At 39.0% G+C, this 25,973-nt stretch overlaps 1 protein-coding gene across 1 annotated transcript in view; it reads left to right on the forward strand.

Moving 5' to 3' along the window:
* CSMD1 (CUB and Sushi multiple domains 1) overlaps positions 1–25,973 on the forward strand; it is a 1,841,590-nt gene that overhangs the window by 1,734,201 nt on the left and 81,416 nt on the right. The window contains exons 49-50 of the mRNA XM_060184943.1: positions 2,119–2,307; positions 16,570–16,755. Of these exons, the coding sequence (XP_060040926.1) occupies positions 2,119–2,307; positions 16,570–16,755 (375 nt within the window). The remainder of the gene's footprint in view (positions 1–2,118; positions 2,308–16,569; positions 16,756–25,973) is intronic.

Here is a 25,973-nt window from a genome sequence, read left to right on the forward strand (position 1 = left end):
ATTATAGTTAGAAAGCCGGAGTCTACTTCCCGTTAATTGCAAATAATTAAACCTCAAAGTGGAAACTTGAGTTTTGATTCAAAAGGATTCTTAATTTTCTTAGAGACATTCTAAGTTCATAGCAAAAAAAAAAAGGAATGTACACAAAGAATCATTCTCATGCCTGTACATCTCCCACTCTTCACACCACAGCAGGTGGAACATTTGTTCTACTGATGAAACTGTCCTGACATGTCATCTCCCAGAGTCCACAGTTGACATTACTATCACTGGATGTTGTACATTCAGTAGGTTTGGGCAACTGTATAATAGCATGTGCCTGTGATTATGGTATCATATAGAAATGTTTCCTTGCCCTGAAACCTTCTTTGCCTCACCTATTTATTCCTCACTCAAACTCCTAGCAACCACTGGGCTTTTACTGTCTCTACAGTTTTACCTTTGGGGCCAGGTTGTGGCTCATCTGTTCATCACTGACATTACAGTGCTCAAGGATCCAGGTTCAAGCTCCTGTCCCCTACCTGCAGGGGGGAAAGCTTCACAAGTGGTAAATCAGGGCTGCAGGTGTCTCTGTCTTTTTTCCTCTCCCTCCTCTCTCAGTTTCTCTCTACCTCTATCCAATAATAAATTAAAAATATTAAAAGTAGTTTTGCCTTTGCCAGAAGATATTATTAGAATTACACATTAATTGTTCTGTTGTATTGACTTTTCACATAGGAATATGCATGTAAGTTTGCTCCTTGTGTTTTCATGGTCTGAGAAAAGGCAGCTTTGAACAATAATAGTCCAGCATCAATACTGATCATAGTTGACTTACCCATCACCTACTGAAGAACAACTTGTTTGCCTTCATGTTTGGTCAGCTTTAAATAAAGAAACTATAAATAAAATCCATATATAGGTTTTAGAGGAAATATAAACATTCCAGTCCATTGGGTAAATACCAAGGGAAATGATTATTGGATCATATAGTGAGAATATGTCTAGATTTGCAGGAAATTACTACATTATCCTCCAAAGTAGATGTACCAGTCTGCAGTCTCATCAACAGTGACAATAATTTTTCTTGCTTTACATCCACATCAGCATTGGGTTTTGGAATATGCCTTTTTTTTTTGCCTCCAGGATTATTGCTGGGGCTCCGTGCATGCATCAGGAATCCACTGCTCCTGGAGGCCAATTTTTCCCTTTTGTTAGCCTGGTTGTTTTTATCGTTGTTGTGTTGTTATTATTATTGTTGCTATTGATGTCGTTGTTGTTGGATAGGACAGAGAGAAATGAAGAGAAGACAAGACAGATATGGGGAGAGAAAGATAGACACCTGCAGACCTGCTTCACTGCCTGTGGAGCGACTCCCCTGCAGGTGGGGAGCCCGGGGGGAGGGGGAATCTACCTTTTTAAATAATTTCACTTGTTCACTTATTTTGTGAAAAAAGAGGGAGACAACTAGAGCATTACTCCATCACATATGGTGCTGGGGATCAAACTTGGGGCCTAACAAATGTCTGGCCTGCATTTTACCTGATGAGTCTTCTCCTTGGCTGTGGGAAATTTTGTAATCAAATTGATGTTTTTTAATTGGCTTAGTAATTTGTCTCCAGGGTTACCACTGATACTCAGTGCCTACTCGGCTACACTATTCCAAACAACCATTTTTTCCTTCTTTCCTTCCTTCCTCCCTTCCTTCCTTCCTTCCTTCCTTCCTTCCTTCCTTCCTTTCTTTCTTCCTTCCATCTTCTCTCTCCTTCTCCCTCTTCCCCCTCACATCTCCCTTTCTTTTCTCTCCCTGTCTTTTTTTGATAGAGGTGAGAGACTGAGAGGTACAGAAGAACAGAGACAGAGAAAGAGAAATACCTGAAGTACTACTCCATCACTTGTGTAACATCTCCTCCCCTGCAAGTGGGGATTGGAGGCTGGAACCTGGGTTCTTGCACGTAGTAATGTTTGAGCTCACTACAGAGTGAGCCACCTACAGGACCCTCTATAACAAGTTTAAATATTGGTGCTTTTGTTCTACTATTTTTGCTATTGGAATTATTCATTTAATGTACCTCTTACCAAGGGAATTGTGGCAGTAATTCATGGATTTGTATATCATTTGTTCCTCTGTGTCTGCAGCTTCGTACTGCAGCTTGACCCACACACTGAAGAATGGAGGTATTTTCAACAGAACTACGGGGGCCATTGGCAGTCAAGTGCAGTATTTCTGCAAGCCTGGTTACCGCATGATTGGCCACAGCAATGCCACCTGCAGAAGGAACCCATTAGGCATGTACCAATGGGACTCACTTCCACCACTCTGCCAGGGTAAGATTGGTACTTCTATCCCCAAACTTGAATTCCATTTGTTGTTTTTATTTTCATCACACTCTGAAAATAACTGATGCGGTGTGTATGGACAAAAACTAAGGAGAAACCGAGTATGGGTTTATGAAACAATAAATTAAACTTTTCACTGACCGTGCAAACATTTCTCACATTTACTCTTGACTTGATTTAGCTTAATATCGTGAACTTGAAGGATGGTTGCACATTGACTAGAAGCTGGGAAGAGTTACTCTAATGCTTGTATTTCATTTTGAAGTAAAGTATATGTTATCTGGTCCACATTCAAAATATTTTTTCCTTGACAGTTGTGATAATTTAAAAAATCAATTACTAAAAATCGTTTTTCTTATTTCAGATTAAAAACACATTATTTGAGTCATATGCTGAATATTTCATTTTCTTTTGATCATTTAAATCTAGGGCTTGTTTAAGTTGATTTCAATATGTCATGCCATTTTTTGCATTTTATCTGTCATATGCATAAAAATCAGATTTTCAAATAAGGCATTTTAATTTTAATTGAAGGCTTTGAAGTCATGAAATTTTCATCATTTTGTCTTATTGAGATTTATATTCATAATGAAATATAGTGGTCTGTGAAAGTTAATTAAGATTTATGAATAGAGCCTCATATTGGTTTTTTCTCCTTTTTCATTAGATTTTTCATTTTCTAGTATTGCTCTGTGAGATGGTACTAGATATTTATCACACTTAGTGTATGTGCCAGGAATTTCAAGAAGTTTATCAGATACTTAGTGTACAGTTACTTTCTTTCACCAGATTTTTTTTTTTTAGTATAAACAGGTAATTTTAACAAAGTTTTTCACTAGGAATGATTTTCTTTTCTTTTTTATATCTCTTTCTCTCTTTCATTTATTTTTAAAGAGAGGAGAAGGCTTTTTTTGTTTGTTTGTTTGGTTTTTTGTTTGTTTCCTTTGTTTTATTTCTGTATTTTCATTCTGAAAGAAAAAAAGCTTCTCAATTACTTCTCTTGGCCTCCAGATTTATTGCCAGGACTCAATGTATACACAATTCTGCTTCTCAGGACATAGTCTTTTTTTTTATTTTTAAAAAACTTTTATTTATAAAATGGAGATATTAAAAAGGCTATAGGATAAGAGGGGTACATTTCCACACAATGCTCACCCACAAGCTCCATATCCAGTCCCCTCCCTTGATAGCTTCCCTATTCTTTTTTTTTTTTTGGTTTGAAACATTTTATTTTTTTTTTTACTACAGTAAAAACAGGTGGGGGGGAGTGGGAGTATAGTACAAAACAAAATGCTGCAAAAATTAAGACAGAAGCTGAACCTCAGTACTGCTACCAACTGACCTTGGGACTCAGCTTCTTCATCTGTAAAATGGGGACAAGTAAAATTGCCCTCACAGGTTTGCTGACAGGTTTGCTGGATTAAACTAGGACAATGTGGGGGGTTGGGAGGGGGTGGGTTATACACTGATCTTCTGAGGACCTTTGTTAAAAAATGAAAAAATAAAAATAAAAAACATAAAAAAGAGCCAGAAGAGAGGAATGAGAGGCATATTTCTTCCCATATTTATCCTTCTGGGAGCATGAACCCAGGATCATTGTCAGGTGCAGACGGTGGAAGGTCTGGCTTCTGGAATTGCTTCTCTGCTGTACGTGGGCTTTGGCAGGTGGATCCATACTCCCAGCCTGTCTTTCTCTTTCCCTAGTGGGGGAGGGGCCTGGAGAGGAAGGTCTCCAGGACACATTGGTGAAGTCATGTGCCCAGGGAATTCAGGTTGGCATTATGGTAGCAACTGGAACCTGGTGGCTGAAAAAAAGTTGAGATATGAAGCAGAACAAAGTGTTGATTAATCATGAACCTGAATACCAAAGGAGACCACCTGGGACAGCAACAAGACAGGACTAGAAGGACTTCAGGAAGCCACCAAATCACTGGTGAGTGTGAACACGTCTGGCTCATGGACATAGAGAAGCCTAGGGACAGATTAAATGACTGGTAATAGTCTGCAAGTTTATCAGTTGAGAAACCACCTCCAGTCTGTTTCACAAACAAAAAGGCAGTTGAAGGGAGGAGAGGACTTCCCTAAGACTCACCAAATGCAACTGTGAGTCTCCATTGCTACTCCCTCAGAATCTGGAGCAGCAGTTGGGAGGCCCTGTGCTGACACCAGGGGACAGAGAACTAACCAGGAAACTCAGGAGAAGGTCTATACCTCCCTGGCCTAGTGGTGGGGCTGTGAATCTCTTTGCATAACCACTGGATTATCTCTGCCACACCCTGCTTTATCTCTTGGTCAGGAGTCAGTGATTGAGGTAAGAAGCCTACTTAAGAGTTTAAAAGTCCTCAGGCTCTCATAGCCTACAGGGAAGAAAAAGAACAAAAGAGGCTTTTAAGCCACTGAGCACCAACTCAGGGATTAAAATAATAATGAAACAACTGTCAATTTCCTCAACTGTGAACCCTTTAATTACCTTACACAAGTCAATCAGGCAATAGTGATCAGTAATTTGAAAAGTATCTAGAAAGGGACCTCATAACATACTATATAAAATGGTTAAACCAACAAGAAGAAATATTGGAGAAATGAACCAGGACGAGAGTCCAGCTGAAAGCCCCCCCAAAGGTTGAAGCACAGAATAATGAGGTCAACATCCAAACACTAATTAAGGAAATAACCACAGGAGTTAAGAGTTTGAAAGAATTTTCATCAGAAATGCAGAAACAAATGAGGCTCTGGAAGAAAACACTATCTCAAGGTTATTACAGAGCTGAAAGCTGAAATAGCTGAGCTAAGAACACAATTAGCTGGACAAGCTAAAACAGTTTCAGAACAGGGTAACAAAATAGATGAACTGCAGAAAAGAGTAGAGGGGAGAGAGAATAGAATCAATGAGGCTGCTTCCATTTAATACTTTGGGCCCCCTTATCAGAGATTAGATGTAAATAGGTGTGGGGGTTTAGATATGGGCTTTCAATTCTGTTCCACTGGTCTGTGTGCCTATTTTTGTTCCAGTACCAGGCTGTTTTGATGATGATGGCATTATAATATAGTTTGAGATCTGGGAGTGTGATGCCTCCGTTTCTGTTTCTTTTCCTCAAGATGGTTTTGGCAATTCTAGGTGTTTTCTGGTTCCAGATAAATGAATGTAGTTTTTGTTCTATTTTCTTAAAGAAGCTTGATGTAACTTTGACGGGTATCGTATTAAATTTGTATATGGCTCTGGGGAGAATATTCATTTTGATGATATTTATTCTTCCAATCCATGAGTATGGGATGTCTTTCCATTTCTTGGTATCAGTTTCTATTTCCTTGAAGAGTGACTCATAGTTTTCAGTATACAAGTCTTTCACTTCTTTGGTCAGCTTTACTCCTAGGTATTTTATTGATTTTGTTGCAACAGTGAATGGGAATGATTTCTGGATGTCTTCTTCAGTTTTAGTGTTTGCATAGTTGCATAGTTTCAGAATAGGGTAACAAAATAGATGAACTGCAGAAAAGAGTAGAGGGGAGAGAGAATAGAATCAGTGAGTGAGGCTGAAGACAGAATTAGCAAGATTGAGGATGAATTAGAGACAACTAAAAAAGAATTAAGAGATCTCAAAAAGTGATTAAGAGATACTGAAAACAGCAACAGAGACCTATGGGATGTATTCAAAAGAAATAATATACACATTATGACCAGAGGAAGAACGAGAGAGGGGGGAAGAAAGCATTCTTTGGGACATAATAGGTGAGAACTTCTCTAGTCTAGACAACATAAAAGACATAAAGATCCAAGAACGCCAGAGGGTCCTAAAAAGAATTAACCCAGACTTAAAGACACATCATATTGAGAATGGAAAGGAATGCACATAAAGAAAGGATCCTGAAGGCTGCAAGAGAAACACAAAGAGTCACCTACAGAGGCAAACCCATAAAATTAGCAGCAGACTTCTCCACACAAACACTACAGGCCAGAAGAGAATGGCAAGATATCTATGGAGTACTCAATGAGAAAGGCATTCAACCAAGACTACTATATCCTGCTAGACTGTCATTCAGACTAGATGGAGACATCAAAACCTTCTCAGACAAGCAACAGTTGGAAGAATAAACTATCACCAAGCATGCCCTGAAAGAAGTTCTGAAAGGTCTTCTATAAACAGTCAGACCACCCTAAGTATGCCATATATCAGAACACTCTAAAACTCTACAAAAATAGCATTAAAATATCTTCAATCTTTAATATAAATAAATGCCAATTGCCTGAATTCACCTATAAAAGTGAATAGAGTAGGAAGATGGATCAGAAAACACAACCCAACAATATGCTGTCTACAGAAAACCCACCTAACTTAATAAGACAAACACAGACTCAAAGTGAAAGGATGGAAAACTATCATACAAGCCAATGGCCCACAAAAAAGAGCATAAATACCTATTCTCATATCTGACATGAAAATAAATAAAATTTAAAAAGATAGAGATGGACATTAATGCTCAGTGGATCAGGTAACCAAGAGGTATTAACAATTATTTACATCTATGCACCCAATGAGAAGCCATCTAAATACATCAAACATCTACTGAAAGAACTATAGCAATAGATTAAAAGCAACACAGTCATAGTAGGGGACTTCAACACCCTACTCTCTCAACTTGACAGATCATACAAGCAGAAAATCAGTAAAGACATGAAGGAGATAAATGAGGAGATAGATAACCTAGATCAATTGGACATTTTCAGAGTCATTCATCCCAAGAAACTGGGATACACATTTGACTCAAGTCCACGGGGGTCATTCTCAAGGATAGACCATATGTTAGGCCACAAAGACAGCATCAGCAAATTCAAGAGCATTGAAATCATCCCAAGCATCTTCTCAGACCAAAGTGGAATTAAACTAACACTTAACAATCAACAAAAGATTAGTAATAGTCCCAAAATGTGGAAGCTCAACAGTACACTACATTATAACTACTGGGTCAAAGAGGAAATCATGGAAGAAATCAAAATGTTTTGAGAGTTCAAAGAAAATGAAGACATAAGCTATCAAAATATTTGGGACACAACTAAGGCAGTACTGAGAAGGAAGTTCATAGCCATACAAGCACACCTTAGGAAACAAGAAAAAGCACAAATAAACAGCCTGATTGCACATCTTAAAGTCCTAGAAGAAGAACAAGGGAACCATAAAGCAACCAGAAGGACAGAAATAACTAAAGTCAGGACAGAAATCAATAACATTAAAAATAAGAAAACCATACAAAAGGTCAACGAAAGTAAATATTGGTTCTTCAGTAGAGTGAACAATGTCAACAAACCTTTAGCCAGACTCACAAAACAAAAAAGGAAAAACACCCAAATAAAGCAGATCATAAGTGAAAGAGAAGATATCATAACACACAGAAATTCAGCATATCATGTGAGACTACTATGAAGAACTATATGTCATCAAGCTAGAGAACCAGGAAGAAATGGACAATTTCCTAGATACCTACGAACTTCCAATAAGTAAAGAGGAACTAGATAACATGAACAGGTCCATCACAGCTAATGAAATTGAAACAGTTACCAAAAACCTTCCCAAAAATAAAAGTCCTGAACCAGATGGTTTTACAAATGAATTCTACAAACTTTCAAAGACCTAATACCTCTACTTTTAAAAGTTTTCCAAAATATTGAGGACACAGGAATACTCCCTTCCATCTTCTATGAAGCCAACATCACTTTGATACCAAAAGCAGACAGGGACATAACCAAAAAAGAAAACTATAGACCGGTATCTCTGATGAACATAAATGCTAAAATATTGAACAAGATTGTTGCCAATGGATACAGCAGTATATTAAAAAGATTGTTCATCATGATCAAATGGGGTTTATCCCAGAGATAAGGTTGGTTTAATATACGTAAATACATCAACATGATCCACCACATCAATAAAAGCAAGACCAAAAACCACATGGTCATATCAGTAGATGCAGAGAAAGACTGACAAAATACAATATCCCTTCATGATCAAAACACTACAAAAAATGGGAATAAATGGAAAATTCCTGAAGATAGTGGAGTCTATATATAGCAAACCTACAGCCAACATCATACTCAATGGTGAAAAACTGGAAGCATTTCCCCTCAGATCAGGTACTAGACAGGGCTGCCCACTATCACCATTACTATTCAACATAGTGTTGGAAGTTCTTGCCATAGCAATCAGGCAGGAACAAGGAATGAAAGGCATACAGATTGTAAGAGAGGAAGTCAAACTCTCCCTGTTTACAGTCAACATGATAGTATGCATAGAAAAACCTAAGATATCCAGCAAGAACCTTTTGGAAATCATCAGGCAATACAGTAAAGTGTCAGGCTACAAAATTAACATTCAAAAGTCAGTGGTATTCCTCTATGCAAACACTAAGTTAGAAGAAGTAGAAATCCAAAAATCAATTCCTTTTACAATAGCAACAAAAACAATAAAATATCTAGGGATAAACCTAACCAACGAAGTGAAAGACTTGTATACTGAAAATTATGAGTCACTACTCAAGGAAATTAAAAAAGACACAAAGAAGTGGAAAGATATTCCATGTTCATGGGTTGGCAGAATTAACATCATCAAAATGAATATATTACCCAGAGACATCTACAAATTTAATGCTCTACCCATCAAGATCCCAACCACATTTTTAGGAGACTAGAACAGGTGATACAAATGTTTATCTGGAACCGGAAAAAACTTGCCAAAACAATCTTGAGAAGAAAGAACATAACTGGAGGCATCACACTCCCAGATCTCCAACTGTGTTATAGGGCCGTTGTCATCAAAACTGCTTGGTACTGGAATATGAAGAGACATACTGACCACTGGAATAGAATTGAGAGCCCAGAAGTAAGCCTGTGGACATCTAATCTTTGACAAAGGTGCCACACCTATGGACATCTAATCTTTGACAAAGGTGCCCAGACTATTAAATGGGGAAAACAGAGTCTCTTCAACAAATGATGTTGGAAAAAATGGGTTGAAACATGCAAAAGAATTAAACTGAACCACTATATTTCACCAAACACAATAGTTAATTTCAAGTGGATCAAAGACTTGGATGTTAGACCACAAACTATTAGATACTTAGAGGAAAATATTGGCAGAACTCTTCTCCACATAAATTTAAAGACATCTTCAATGAAACAAATCCAATTACAAAGAAGACTAAGGGAAGCATAAACCTACCAGACTACATCAAATTAAAAAGCTTCTGCACTGCAAAAGAAACCACTACCCAAACTGAGAGACCCCTCACAGAATGCGAGATCTTTACATGCCACACTTCAGACAAGAGGCTAATAACCAAAATACATAAAGAGCTTGCCAAACTCAACAACAAGAAAACAAATGACCCCATTCAAAAATTGGGCAAGGACATCTACAGAGTATTTACCACAGAAGAGATCCAAAAGGCCGAGAAACACATGAAAAAATGCTCCCAAGTTTTTGATTGCCAGAGAAATGCAAATAAAGACAACAATGAGATACCACTTCACTCCTGTGAGAATATCATATATCAGAAAAGGTAACAGCAGCAAATGTTAAAGAGGTTGTGGGGTCAAAGGAACTCTCCTACACTGCTGGTGGAAATGTAACTTGGTCCAACCTACATGGAGAAAAGTCTGGAGAACTCTCAGAAGGTTAGAAATGGGCCTACACTGTGATCCTGCAATTCCTCTCCTGGGAATATATCCTAAGGAACCCAACACACCCATCTGAAAAGATCTGTGTATACATATGTTCTTCTAAGCACAATTTGTATTAGCCAAAATCTGGAAGCAACCTAGTTGTCCAACCACAGATGCGTGGATGAGCAAGTGTGGTGTGTATATATACACAATAGAATACTACTCAGCTATAAAAAATGGTGATATTTTCATCCAATCTTGGATGGACCTTGAAAAATTCATAAGTGAAATAAGTCAGAAATAGAAGGATGAATATGGGATTATCTTACTCTCAGGCAGAAGTTGAAATACAAGATCAGAAGAGAAAACACAAGTAGAAACTGAACTGGAATTGGCATTTTGCACCAAAGTTAAAGACTCTGGGGTGGGTGGGGCAGAGAATACAGGTCCAAAAAGGATGACAGAGGAACAAGTGTGGGTTGTATTTTTATATGGGAAAGTGAGAAATGTTATGCATGTACAAACTATTGTATTTGCTATCAAATGTAATAAAGAAATTAAAAAATATATCATGAACCTAAAGGCTGGTATATTGCAGAAGTATATTTGGGGTCCCTGGTTTGAAAAAAGCTAGTAGGCCTATTTTAGGTATATTCCAAGGGGCCAATGAGTTTACAATTTTTTTCCCAAGCCTGACAGCTAATATACAGGTAGAGATAGGTTAGTTATTGTCTGGAGAGATGGTGTCATAGTTGGAAAAATGACTCAAAACCTTGATCAGGGAAGAGAGTAGCTCCCAAGTTTGGGAAAAGTATATAAATATTGTTAACTGTGATCTTCATCGATTTGATCTGAGACCCATATCAGAACAGGAGCCTGTGTAACCTCTGCACCCCTGTAGGTCTGAGCTCACATCCTGTGGTCACAGCTAGGAACATTCCAGGCTGCACTAATTTAGGACCTATCATCCTTGGGTGATCAGTAGAGTATGTTTTCCAACCTCCCTTCAGAGAATGGAACATTCACTACCCTTGTTGATCCACATTTAGGGCAAGGTCCTATAGTGGCCAGTTTTCTTTCTCTGATGGGAGATTGGATACATACTCTGTTTATCACCCTAGGATGACAGGTCCTGAAAGTAGTGTAGCCTGGAATGTTCCTAGCCATGGTCACAAAATGTGAGCTCAGACCTACAGGGATGCAGAGGTTATATAGGTTCCTGTGCTGACTATGGGCCCCAGGTCAAATCGATGGGATTTACAGTTAACAATATTTATATCCTTTCCCCATATTTAGGAGCTACTTTTCCCTGATCCAGATTTCTAGTCCTTTTTACAACTATGATGCCATCTCCCCAGACAGTAACTTAGGTCATCTGCATGTTAGATGTCAAGCTCAGGCAAAAACTAGTAGGGTCGTGTCCCTCTTCGGATATACCTAAAATAGACCTACTAGCTTTTTCCAAAATGGGACCCCAAATCTTCATCTGCAATATTCTTGTCTTTAGGTTCATGATTAATTGACAATTAGTTCTGCTTTATATCTTAACTCTTTTTCACCCACCAGGTTCCAGACACTGTCATAATGCCAACTGGACTTCCCTGAGCAGAGGACTTCACCGATGTGTGATGTGTCCTGAAGCCCCACCTCCCCAGGCTTCTCCCCCACTAGGGAAAAAGAAAGACAAGTTGAGAGTATGGATGGACCTGTCAATGCCCATGTTCAGCAGGCAAGCAATTACAGAAGCCAGACCTTCTACCTTCTGCATCCCACAATGACCTTGGGTCCATACTCCCAGAGGGATAAAGAATAGGGAAGCTATCAAGGGAGGCGATGGAATACTGAGTTCTGGTGATGGGAACTGTGTGAAATTGTACCCCTCTTATCCTATGGTCTTGTCGGTATATAATTTTTTATAAATAAAAAAATTTAAAGCTAAAAAAATAAATAAAGTTAAATCAACTTAAAAATAAAGCTTCAAATTTTGGGGTCAGCAGATCACCCACCTAATAGAGTGCATGCCTTCTATGCACAAGAACTTTAGTTCTATCCCCAAAGCCACAGGGGAACAACATGTGTAGCTCCTAGGGGAACTCCATGGAAGGAGCTGTGATGTCTCCCTCTCACCTTTCCCTCTGTCACTATCTAAGAATATACAATAAAAATAATTTGAACTGGAGAATCTTTTCTGCAGTGTCACACATATGTAAAACCCTGGTCCATTCCCCAAGGCCACATTAAAAATTAATGAATTTTTAGGGAGACAGGTGGTAGTGCACTGGGTTAAGCATATATAGTGCGAAGTGAAAGTACCTGCACAAAGATCCTGGTTCAAGTCCCTGGCTCCCCACCTGCAGGGGAGTCACTTCACAAGCAATGAAATAGTCTTCAGGTGTCTATCTTTCTTTCCCCTCCCTGTTTTCCCCTCCTCTCTCCATTTTTCTCTGTCCTATCCAGCAGCAACACCAACAACAATAACATCAACAATGACAACAAAAACAATGGAAAAAAGATGGCCTCCAGGAGCAGTGGATTTGTAGTGCAGGCACTGAGCCTCAACAATAACAATAACCCTGCAGGCAAAAAGAAAGAATTAATTTTTAAAAGGACAAAGTTGGCATGCTTACCAGTTAGAGTAGAAGGCGGTTTGTGAGACATCTTTTCCCACTTACCAATTCCTCCTGATTCACAGGATAGACCCCTTTTCCAAGATGATGTGGCAGTTTACTGTTAAGAGTGTGGATGGTTTTAGAGATGCCTTAACAAAGAGAGGGCTCACCACTGACCACTGAGAATGAAAGAGGTAGCATAGCAGGTTCAGAGAACTTCAGGTTGCTCTCCTCTTTTTGTCTGACCTTTTAAATTACGTCTGTCAGAAAATCCGTGTTGGTTTTGATCCTCTTGATAAAGCCAGGCCTCTCTTCTGTCCTTCAGGCTTCATTTCCTGCCTAAAAGCAAGTAACTCTGCCAAGCAGCTGTCCCCATTATCAATACACTAATCTTATTCATCATGAAGAGAAGCCTGAATTAGAACAGCAATTGTCTGTATTATCTCCAAGATCCAGTTCAACAGGCACCTCTCAGCACAGTTCTTGCAACTTTCCATGAGAGAGCTCCCAGGCACTTCTTTATTTAAAGCTAGCTTCTCAGTGCTTTTTGCACGGCGGGGGGTGTTGTCTGTTTATAATTCGCTAGAATTTTGCAGGCATTGGAAACTAGGAACTTCAATCTATTTCATAATCCCACAATGAGACTTGTGTTCTTGGAATCAATCTGCTCTGAGACTGATGGGGGCTGATGTGACTCCCCCAGTGGTCCTAGGGACATACATATATAATTTTATTAGTGATTTATTAGTGATTTACAAGATCATAATATTAAAGGAATCTAGGTCTACATAGCACCTAAAACCACAGTTCTGTGCCCTCTGCCATGGCTCCCCCCACACACCAGAATAGCAACCATAGCCTTCACAAAGTCTTAACTATATTTTGTTGATTTTTAAGCAACCTTATGTGATTCAGTTCTCTATATTGCCTCTTCCACTCCAAGCAAAAGCCACTTGGTAACAGTTATAAGTTATTTTTTATCATTATTATTATTTTTTAAATTTTTTACTGAGTAGGTATTGATTTATAAAATTACAGGATAACAGAGGTACAACTCTGCACTGTTCTTATTGACAGAGTTCTGAATCCCCATCCCCTCCTTTGGAAGCTATCGCAGTTCTCCCAAGGTAGCAGATATGAACTATTATTTCTACAACTATCTGTTTATATTTGTATATATTTGCCCATTTATTCCATGATCTCATCTTCTCTTCATTTCCAACTCACACCTACACTTACTACTACTTCCAAATGTCCCTCCCTTTTTCCTCTTCTCTCTCCAGGTCCTGATGGAGTTGGAGTTCAGAGCCCTCTAGTCATCTTCCCCTTATAAACTCTCCCCCACTGGCAGCATAGACCAAAATTATTTTTGGGGTGTAGAAAGTGGGAGTTCTGGCTTCTATAACTGCTTCTATAACTTCCACTGGACATGGGTGTTGGCAGCACTAAGTTAGCTGAGATAAATATTTTGCAAATGATTCTCAATATTTCCATTAAGAAATGACTTTGACAAAGCAATGACTTTGGAAACACTGAGGTTGTGTATTATTTTAAGTACTTTGTTCAAAATGATGTCTACCTGTTTCACTTATTTTTCTTCTCCACTTATTGGAAGATTGTATTGTGCTATATTTCAAATATATTTGATTTTAAAAACTGTATATACTTTTTAGCAATTAAATAATAATTAAAAAGATTGTAGGATAAGAGGGTTAAAATTCCATACAGTTCCCACCACTAGAGTTCCTTATCCCATCCCCTCCATTGTTAAGTTTCCCTATTTCTTTTTATCACTTTGTGGATATGGACCAAAATTATTTATAGGGTGCAGAAGGTGGAAGATCTGGCTTCTGTAATTGCTTCTCTGATAAACTTATACATTGGAAAGTCGATCCATACCCCGAGCCTGTTTCTCTTTTTCTAGTGGAATAGGGCTCTGAGGAGGTGAGGTTCTAGGACATGTTGGTATAGTCATCTGTCCAGGGAAGTCAGGTAGGTGTGATGGTAGCTTAGTGGCTGAAAAAATGTAAGGTATAAAGCAGAACAAATTGTTTAATAGTCAGGAACCTAAAGAATAAAGCAGATGGAACTAAGGGTCTTAGTTGTGGGAAGAAGCTAGGAAGTGTATTTTAGGTATATTCCAAGGGGCCCATGACTTTTTACCTGAGACGTATAGCTAACATTCAGATGGGGTAAAAGTATTGTATGGGAAGATGATGTCAGAGTTGAGAATAAGAGTAGAAAGCTGGATTAGAGCAGGCAGTAGCTCCCAAATATGAGGAAAGTATATAAATACCATTAACTGTAAATCCCATTGATCTGAACTAGGGTCCATATATATTCATACTTAGCATAGGAACCTGTGCAGCCTTGATTAAAAATATATTACTTAGACTGAAGTTGTTGTATTTCACAAAATAAAAGACTCTGGGGTGGGTAGGGGGAGAGTTCAAGTCCTGGAACAGGACGGCAGAGGACCTAGTGGGGGTCGTATTGTTGTGTGAAAAACTGATAAATGCTATGCATGTACAAACTATTATATTTAATGTCGACTATAAAACATTAATCTCCCAATAAAGAAGTAAAATAAGAAATGCAAAAAATATTTAAAGAAACTAAAGCTCATATGAAACTGTAGAGAGCCTGGGGTCATTGTAGCATAAATATAGTTGGGGTGCATACAACCTGCTCTCAGTCGAAGGGTTTTACACAAAGTCACTGTACTACAAGGGACAAGTCCTGTATTTTCTGAGCCTCCACTTACACACACACTGTAACTTTATACAATTACTTTCAACCAGTCCGTCCAGTTCTAATGTACTGAATCCATATTCGTGCTGAAATCATTGTGGAGGAAAATTCAAATCCTATAAATTTTACATCCATATATGAATAATATCTTCAGTATTGATTGAGTTCAAGAAGAAACGCACATTTGGTTATTGCAGGACTTTGAGGGACTGACACCTAAACTGGACTGCATTGTTGAGAGTTATTTTTTTTTCCTTATTTAAACTTAAGGTCACTTAACTTGAGTTTATTTTCTTATGTCTCAAGGTAGCTAAACCTGGATCAGAGGTATTAGAAAGACTTCTTTCTGTTAAATTCTCCCTGCATCTACTTGTTTCAAAATACTTCCTTTCTGCCATCTACTTTTTGGTTTGCACATGTAACTGAGCAGTGACTCCCAAATGGAGCCAAGCCACCCACTCTCTCTGTATTTTCCCTTAAGTTTCTACTTTTCCTTCTATAGGCCCTGTTCTCTGGGAAATAATTTATAATCTAAGGGCATGTATGACAAGAGATGCAGCAGTGATTACATAGGTTGTTTATCCCTTAACTGGACTTCTAGTGTCTTAAGAAAACTGAATTTTTGTGTGATGGTTGGCCCAAGATGGGCCACTAATTATTGCAGACTTTTACAAAATCTCCACAGCAAGGAGTCAATATCATAATCAAATTTCAAGGGAAGATACCAACTTATCCCGCATTCTTTTCTGACCTGGGCCTGTTCACTCCTCCTTAGGCAACCTGGTGGCTACCCACTCCCAGGAGGTCACCATATTGATGCCAAACTTAGTGTGGACACCTGATCGGCATAGCACACTACAGCCCAGAACTCCTGGGCTCAAACCATCCTCCAGCCTCAGTCTCCCAAGTAACTGGGACTACAGGTGCATGCCACCATGCCTGGTCCACATTCTTTTCAATACAAAATGAAACAGAATGCATTGACTGTATTTTCTGCTCACAGCCATCACTTGTGATGACCAGCAGTGTGTCCTACCAGGAAAATTGTTAAAATATTCCATCTCATTCTCTGATTCTTTTTCTTAATATCTCCTTTCCCCAGAATTTGCAAATGTGTCTACTTATGGCATCTATTAGAAGTATAATTACCTAATAGTTTTTATGTGTATTTGAGACAAAAAGTAGAAGACTAAGTCCTGGAGTTGTATAACCTGTGTGTATCTCATTTCTTTGCAGCTGTATCCTGTGGGATCCCAGAATCCCCTGTAAATGGTTCATTCACTGGCAATGAGTTCACTTTGGATAGTAAAATAATATATGAGTGTCACGAGGGCTTTGTACTTGAGGCTAGTCATCAAGCCACAGCTGTGTGCCAGGAAGATGGATTGTGGAGTAACAGAGGGAGGCCTCCTGCTTGCAAACGTGAGTGTTCAGACGTATGTCTTTGCAGATTTAATCAGGAACAGAATTTGCAGGCAAGAACTCTGGATTCCTACATACATGCAAAGTTTTTCATACAGCACTAGTGGGATTGGTTATATATATATATATATATATATATATATATATATATATATATATATATGTATGTATGTGTGTGTGTATATTTGTATCCTGGTCATATATATTTTTAATATTGTATTTTGTCGGGCTGCGACATGGAGGAGAGAGAGGAGATCAGAACGGAGAGGGATCACAAATCTTTATTCACATGGACACCTCAGAGTTGAGTGAGAGCACAGCGGTTCAGGCCACGTGGAGCTAGCAAAATGGCTGCCTCCCACTTTGCGCAGCAATCCTTCTCTGCATCTGGTCGCCGAGGTAAAAAGAGAGAGAGGGGCAAAAGCAGAAGGGATTTTATGGGAGAAATTCCGGAAGTGACAAGTCGGGACAGGATTGGCTAGGAAACAAGGCACTCCAGGAATAGGGTTTCTCATGGGAATTGACAATACCCTGAGGGGACAACATGGTGGGTGTGATCGCATCTGCGCAATTTCCCAACAGTATTTACTTATTTATTGGTTAGAGACAGAAAGAAATAGCTAAGGTAGCAGTGAATAGTGAAGTTTTCCCCTACAGGTAGGAACTGGGGCCTTGAGCCTGGGTCCTCACACATTGTAACATGTGTGCTCAGTGGGGTGCACCATCACCCAGCCCCCTGTATCCTGACCATATTAACTAACACACAGTGTCTTCCAACTAAACTACTCCTGTCAGTACTACACATAAGCTCTGCCATCTTCCAAGCTAGTTAAATGGAATCTTCTTGGTCTCATCACACCTAGGGTATGTGATTTAAACAGCAGATACTTAGGGTTATGGCAGCTTTCACTTGGAGAGATGGAATGAAAAGACTGTATATTGATTGGGACACCAGACTTAGATGGTGCTTTGTGCAAAATAGTAAAGTGCACTTCAATCCTAATTTGTTCTTTGTAGCAATGTCACCAGCCACTCTAAGGTTTACTGATACTAAGTTGCTCATTTTATTTGTAAATCTGGATAAATTTTAAATTTCTAGAGTTTAGTTATGATCAGTAACTTAGATAATTACAGTATATAATAATGTTCTTAAGAGGATAAGAATTTTGCCTCCACACCTATGGACATCTAATCTTTGACAAAGGTGCCCAGACTATTAAATGGGGAAAGGAGAGTCTCTTCAGTGAATGGTGTTGGAAAAATTGGCTTGAAACTTGCAGAAGAATGAAAGTGAACCACTACATGTCACCAAATTGATCAAGGACTTGGATGTTAGATTAGAAACTAGCAAATACTTACAGGAAAATATTGGCAGAACTCCTCCTTGCAAATTTTAATTCAGTGACATGAATCCAATTGCAAGGAAGACTAAAACAAAAATAAAACAATGTGACTACATCACATTAAAAAGCTTCTGCACAGCAAAAGAAACCACCACACAGATGAAGAGACCCCACCCCTCACAGAAAGGGAGATATTTACATGCCATATATCAGGCAAGGGGCTAATAACCAAAATATATAAAGAGCTCACCAAACTCAGGAACAAGAAAACAGATGACTTCATCCAAAGATGGGGAGAGGATATGAACAGAATATTCACCAAAGAAGAGATACAGAAGGCCAGCAAGCATATGAAAAAATGCTCAATTCATTGACTGTCAGAGAAATGTAAATAGAGACAACAATGAAATACCACTTCACTCCTGTGAGACTCTTCTACATCAGAAAAAGTAGCAGCAACAAGTGCTGGAGAGGTTGTGGAGACAAAGGAACCCTCCTACACTGCTGGTGGAAATGTAAATTTGTCCATCCCTATGGAGAGCAATCTGGAGAACTCTTAAAAGGCTAGAAGAGGACCTACCCTATGGCCCTTCAATTCCTCTCCTGGGGATATATCCTAAGGAACCAAACACACTACCCAAAAAGATTTGTGTATATCTATGTTCATAGTAGCACAATTTATAATAGCCAAAACCTGGAAGCAACCCAGGTGGATAGCAACAGTCGAGTGACTGAGAAAGTCATGGTATATATACACAATGGAATACTACTCAGCTATTGAAAATGTTGTATTCGCCTTTACCTCATCTTGGATGAAGCTTTAAGGAATTATGCTACCTCTCAGAAAGAGAAGGATGAATATGGATGATCTCATTCATAGACAGAAGTTGAAAAATAATAGCAGAAGGAAAAACAGAAAGCAGAACTTGGACTGGAGTTGGTGTATTGCACAAAATTAAAAGACATTGGGGTGGAAGGGAGAGTTCAAGTCCTGGAACATATTGGCAGAGGAGGACCTAGGTGGTGTTTGACTTTTACGTTGAAAACTGAGCAGTATTACACATGTACAAACTACTTCATTGTACTGTCAACTGTAAACCATTAATGCCCCAATTAAAAAAAAAAAAAAGAAGTTTGTATCCAATATAGAATTCTTCTCTGGAAAAACAGCAAGTTCATAAAACAGAGTCAGATAGAAGTTAGCAAGCCATACACTATCTCTGTACCAAGAGTATCATCACAGGTATATTCAAACTATCTTCAAATTGGAAATAATATACCCAGTTATATTCTAAATACAAAAAATTACATATTTCCTATCATTTTATTGTAGGGTTTATGGTTTAAAGTGCAGTCATTGATACTTGAGCATAATTTCACATCTCCTTGTAAAAAGTTCTCTGCAGAACACTCTCAACCACAGTCTAGATTCTCTTGCATCAAAATCATCATACACCAGGGATCCAAGATTCCTTTCATCCCCTCTTTCCTCCTTCTTCCCCAGAGTCCTTTGCTCTGATGCAGTGCACCACACCAAGTCTATGGTTCACTTTGTGTTCTCTCCCTGTCCCTATTTATTTAGTCCCACATATAAGTGAGATTAGTCAGTAATCTATTTCTATACAGACAGTATATTTCTTTGAGTATAATGTTACCTAGATGGAACCACATATTATACAGCTAAAAGGTTTTTTATTGGTTTTCCTTCATATAGAATTTTGGTCTTGTTAACATGTCTAAACTTCTTAAATATGAGTGTATAGAGGCAGATCGAAAATGGTTAACTTCCCTTCATCTTTTTTTGTATTCTTTGCTACATTATCTTTATTAATTATTTTGTTTTTACAAGAGCACTACTCATTTCTTGTTTCTGGTGATGCTGGGCATCAAACCTAGAACTTTGGAACCTAAGGTATGAAAGTATTTTTGCATAACTATGATGTTATCTCCTCACCTCTCTTCTTTTTTTTTGTTACAAATAATTATTATGTTTCCTAAGAGTTAGGTATTGCTAAACCACATTGACATTTATTAGTTCTTTCATAATTTTGTTTTTACTGTTTGGATGATATTCTTATTGATAATAGTCACCACTTTTAAATTTAAAATCAGTTGTTTTAAATAATGCACCTTTGTTCTAAATAATGGTACAGTAGGAAGCTAGGAAAACAAGTTATGCTATCATGTTATTTTTAGTTCAATTCCAAGTAAAATAATTTACCCAAAATGAGAATGTGTCCCATGTAGCAATACACAGACATAATTTGAACTGCATAAATAAGAACAGTTCTCTAGGTGTTTATGACTGTTGAGTTTTTATATACACTAGTTATATTTTAGTATTAATGCCTGCTTGTTTAAAGTAGCTTCCAAGCACCACATGTTTCCAAGAGCCCAGCTATAAATTTCATCATAACCCTGAAAAGAAATGGTACTGATTACCTTGCAAATGAGAACAATACTGGTTAACAGGAGGAGTTTGAATTCTTCCATGTCTCATGTAGAACACTATACCCTTATCATTATCCCAAGACCTTTCACTCTGGTTCTATGTAAGATCACCTAGGAAACTTTAAAAACACTATTGTCCTGGTTGGACCTCCAGGTATTTTGAGCTAACTGCCTTTAGTTTCAGAATTTTAATTTAAGGTTATGTAAGTACAGTGCCAGTATGCCAAGTCTGTGCTACATTTTAAATGAGAGACCACTTTATGTGTATTCTGTATGAGTAAAACATGCTACCTGCCAAGGTAAATAGAATTGTAATATTCATACTCTCATCTTGTCCTCTTGGTAATAGACTATTCGAGAGCACCATTAGAACACACTGGCATGGAGGATACAAAGAGTTCTCATGATCACCTGCATGCACATGCACAGCATCACTATCCACACCTCACCAGGTGAGACATTTCTTACACTGAGCAGTGTTACACATGTAGAAACTACTGCATATTACTGTCAGCTGCAAACCATTAATCCCCCAATAAAGAAAAAAAAAAGAATAAGAAGTTTGTGTCCAATATAGAACTCTAATATGCCATCATAACTCAGAGGCCATAGTTAGCATCTTGGTCATTCATGATGAGATACATTCTGTGGGTTTGGACAAATGTAAATGACATATCTCACTATCTAGTGTCAGTATGTATCAAAGTGTATTTATTCCTTATCCTAACAACATATTAATTGCTTTCACGGTTTAATAATGATGAGCATAGTTATTATAAAAAAAGCTGGGTAGGTTAAGCATTAATCCCCCACAGAAACTAGATGTTTATCTCCAAAAGAAGGCCCAGGGTTCATATATTTCTATAAGGAAAGCTGGAGAAAGTAGCAAAGCCCAAGAGAAGGAAAAGCCTGCAGATCAGGAGTCTGGCAGATCTTTTTCTGATCTCTTCTATATTCCACAAACAATTAGCCATAGCCTTAACTACACACAATCTTTTCAATATTTATAAAAATTTAAATATTGAACACCCTCCCCCAATGCTTCCCATTGTTTTGAGTGTGCCTCTATTCAAAGACCCATTCTTGCTGCTGTAACCATTAGTTCTTCTATTCCTGTCTCTAGCAACCTCTCTTTCTGCTCCTGCCAGCTTCTTCATAACATTCCATCATGGGAAATTGGGTTCCCAGAAGGGACACGGCTTACATGCTATGTCACCAGATCACTTTTAGCCTCCCCCTTCCAGTGCATCTGTAATCACACTATTAATGGCACAACTGCTGCTAATTCACTGACACAATTCTGGTGCAATGGCACTCTCTCTCCATGCATTAAGAGCTCCACCACAGGTCCACGCATACTGGTGACTGTGGTCCCCCAGGGCATACTCTATGGAGAGGCAGAACTTGGCTGGCTGCTCCCAGGCCCTAGGCCCTGTAGAACAGGTTTTCTCCCTGTTCTGGTGGGCATGGGTTTAACTGCCTCTGTGGGCTTGGCTGGTGGTGCTTTGGGTCACAGTCTTCTTATAGCAGATGACTTCACCAAGAGGCTCCAGAGGATCATGGACTCCACTACAGACACCCTGGCTTCCCTCCAGTGTCAGATCACCTCTCTCGCTAAAGTGACTCCCCAGAATACTGGATCTGTTGACAGCCGACAAAGGCAGGACCTTTGTCTTCTTCCAGGAGGAGTGCTGCTTTTACTTTAATGAATCTGGACTGGTTGTACGAAAATCCCACTGACTACCTGGGTTCTCCCCCTTGTGAGACCCCTGATTTTGATTTGCTTCTTCTTTCTACTTGCCCCCTTCCTGCTCAAGTTCACTGAGCTTCAGCTTCACATTCATGATATGACTAGAGTGATTGTTAATCAGGTTCTCGTTCACCCCTACAAGCCTCTGCCCACCGCTACCTCAGCAACCTTACTTTGACTCGAGCTCTAAATATCTCTGCTATCATATCTACCCCTACATTATATAAAAGAAAAAAGCAAGACATGTGGGAAGTGGGCCCACTGTCCAGAAAGTCCAGGCCATTGTTTAACTCAATCTAGGGCAAAAGTGTTGTAACTAGTAGCAACCTGGCAGTTCAGCTCTAGCAAGGTTTCTCCAGTCTTGGGTTGTATTTAAATTTTGTGCCATGCCATAAAAGACGGACTTTATCTAAGGGGCATGAATTCCATTCTCTGTAATTACTACGTGGATCTCTTTAAGCTCTGTGGCAGTATAAGCATACCAACTCAAGGGGCACTGCACTTTTTGTACAAAATTTATGGGAAAAGCTTCCATGCCTGGAGGAGCAGGACATTCCCTGGGGGGAAAGGAGACTCAGCCAAGGTCCCCTGCCCAAGAAGACATTGGCACCAGGGAAACATTGAGGGGAAGTTAATGGGGAGTCAGCAGAGGGGGGTCAGGGGGAGATAGTTTAATTTTGAGGTCTTCAAGGTCTATGTTTCATCAGATTCTTTTATGGGGTCTGCCTCAAGGTGTTGGCAGAATTCTTTTAGTCTCCACCTCTCTGGTTTGGCTGAGCCATGTCCCTTTTCAAGGAAGCGGAGGTGGAGTGCTGGCCCATTACAGATCTCGGAACAGCAACTACCCGAGAACACACCTCCATATCCAATATAGGAGATGCTGTAATCCAGGGGGTGACAGGCCTGTGTCCCAAAAGGATTTAGTCTGCTTTTTGGAAAATTTTAAACTTCTAGTTTCAAATGGTGTTCAAAGATGCTGGAGCTGGGGATTTCTCTTGACTAGAGGGAATATTACCCATAATAACAGATGTGAAACAAACAGTTCAAACAAGGGGATAACGTTCCCAGAGGCAAGGCCCCTGGAGGATTCTCCTGTGTATTCCCATAGCCTGTCCTCTGAATTAAGGTGACTGGCAACTGCCCTAATGGCTTGTAGAAGGTCATTGGAGTCACCAGCATTATATAGACAGATATAAAGAGAATAAATCCGACTTTCCTGACACCCTTACAGGTGGTCGAGAAATGAGCAGTGGATGCAAAGCCTTTGGGTCACATCAGAGTGTCACTTTGGCCAAAAACCCACTATTACTTTACATCATAACTCAATTCCCTGAGAAAGGATGGTCTGAGGAAATAAAGTGGATAGATTAAAAAAGAAAGTGCCTGAGTCCCTTCTTTTTGAGGGACTTCTTTTACCCAGGCATTCCTTCTATAGGAGATCACTCACCCATCCTCCTACTATGATCACGTATCAGAGTCCCAGGTCCCTATTCGGGCCCCAGCTGCAGGTTGCTCCAGGTCCTGCACCCCACTGGCCAGTGGTGGTGTGGGATCAGAACATTCTCTGGGGGTCACAGGGTGGCCCTAGTGTCAAGGGGGACATGCACAGAGAGGAAGAAGCCTCTCCAGACTCATCTAGCTCCAGGAGAAGCCTCTGAAGGACAACTCATTTATTAGGGTGACTGAAGCAAGTAGATATACCCATAGCCCAGAAAGACAACTGAGGTAATCATTAACCCAAACACAATGCAACACAATACATAGTTACATCTTGACCTACAAAGTATTTGATCACAACTAGAAAATTACCGTGCAAGGCTTGGTCATGAGCTCAGCAATGCAATTTTCTCTGGGGGTAAATTACAGGCACTTCGGGGCAGGGGGGAGAGGGAGCAATTGAGTAAGATCAGGACATTTGCAGTGGTTTTCAAGTTGGCCATACACAATACACAGTAATCCATGGCCTTTGTTTTAAAGGAACAGAGTTGCATGTATAAAAAGGTAGCCCCCATCTGGAGAATTCATCTGTCATTAGTTCATGAGGTCAGGGGGAACCTGCTATTTTCTATACCCAGAAAGGGGGAGAACTTGGGGTCTACCCACTCAGACTCTCATGGAAACAATGGCCTGGACTTCCTGGACAGTGGGCCCACTTCCCACAGGCCATGTGACTTTAAGTAATGCCAAATTCTAGACATTTTACAATCCTCAAAATATGTAAACTGAAAAAGGCTGCATGAAGATTCTACTTCTATCTTCAAAGGCAATGGTGTCACCACTAGAAGAACAGCCCCACCCACTCCTGAAACACAACACAAGATTACTGGCTTCAGGGGTCCAGGAACCATCAGACCAGAGGCCACCTCACATCATATCTGAACAGTAACACCCAGAGCACAAATTTCAAAACACACCAAATATAATGGTCAAACTAAAAAGAACCATTGCATCAGTGAACCAGGAAAAAAATACCAGAAAGAACTACTAACAAGCCAGAACCAAATAAGAATGAGGAAAACATCCAAACATTAATTAAGGTAGTAACCACAGGGGTGCGGAAAGCTTTTGAAAGAAATATTGTTAGAAATGGGTAAACAACAAAAAAGAGACTCTGAAAGAAAGGCTGTACTATCTCTCAAGTTAGAGGGCTAAAAGCTATAATGTTTAGTTTAGCTATATAAACAAGCTAGTACTGTAACTGTACATACAAAATAAATTAATGATCTAAGGAATGAAGTTGAGGGAAGTGAGAGCAGAACAAGTAAGGCAGAAAACAGAATTAGCAAGATTGAGGATGAATTAGAGCAAACTAAGAAAGAAGTAAAAACTAAAAAAGAGATTAAGAGATACTGAAAATCACTGCAGAGACATACTGAATGACCTCAATAGAAGTAGTATACAAATTATTGGCTTGCCAGAGGAAGAAAAGAAGGTTGTGAAGAAAGCATACTACAGAAGATAACAGAAAAAAAAAAAATTCCACACTTTAAACAATAGAAAAGAAATACAGTTTCAAGAAACCCAGTGAGTCCCAAACAGAATTAACCCAAGGCTAAAGGCACCAAGACACATTATCTTTAAAATGGAAAGATATAAGGATAAAGAAAGGATTTGGAAGGCTTTTAGAGACAAACAAAAAGTCACATATAGAGGAAAACCTGTGGGATTATTAGCAGAAAAGTTTAGAATAATGACACTGAAATATCTTAAATCCATAATATCAATAAATGTCTATATCTTGAATTCACCCATTAAAAGGCACAGAGTAAGAAGATCAGAAAACACAACCCAACCATATGTTGTCTGTGGTAATCCCACCTAACTCAATAGCACAATCACAAACTCAAAGTGAAAGGATAGGAAACTATGATGCAAACTAAGAAAAGGGCAGAAACAACTATTATGATACCTGACACAATATACATAAAAATAATAAAGTAGCAAAAGACAGTTATGGGCATATGTAATGATCAGATCAATCCATTTATGTACCCAATGAGGGTCCATCTAAAACATCCAACATCTACTGAAATAGCTACAAAATACATCAGTAGTAGCAGAGTAATAGTAGGAGGTCTCACCTACCCACTCTTTCATACTGACAGATTTTTTAGACAGATAGTAAATAAAGAAACAAGAGATTTAAATGAAGAGATAGATAAAGTAAAACTATT

This window comes from Erinaceus europaeus, chromosome 2, assembly GCF_950295315.1.
Source record: "Erinaceus europaeus chromosome 2, mEriEur2.1, whole genome shotgun sequence".
In the NCBI taxonomy this organism is placed as follows: Eukaryota; Metazoa; Chordata; class Mammalia; order Eulipotyphla; family Erinaceidae; genus Erinaceus; species Erinaceus europaeus.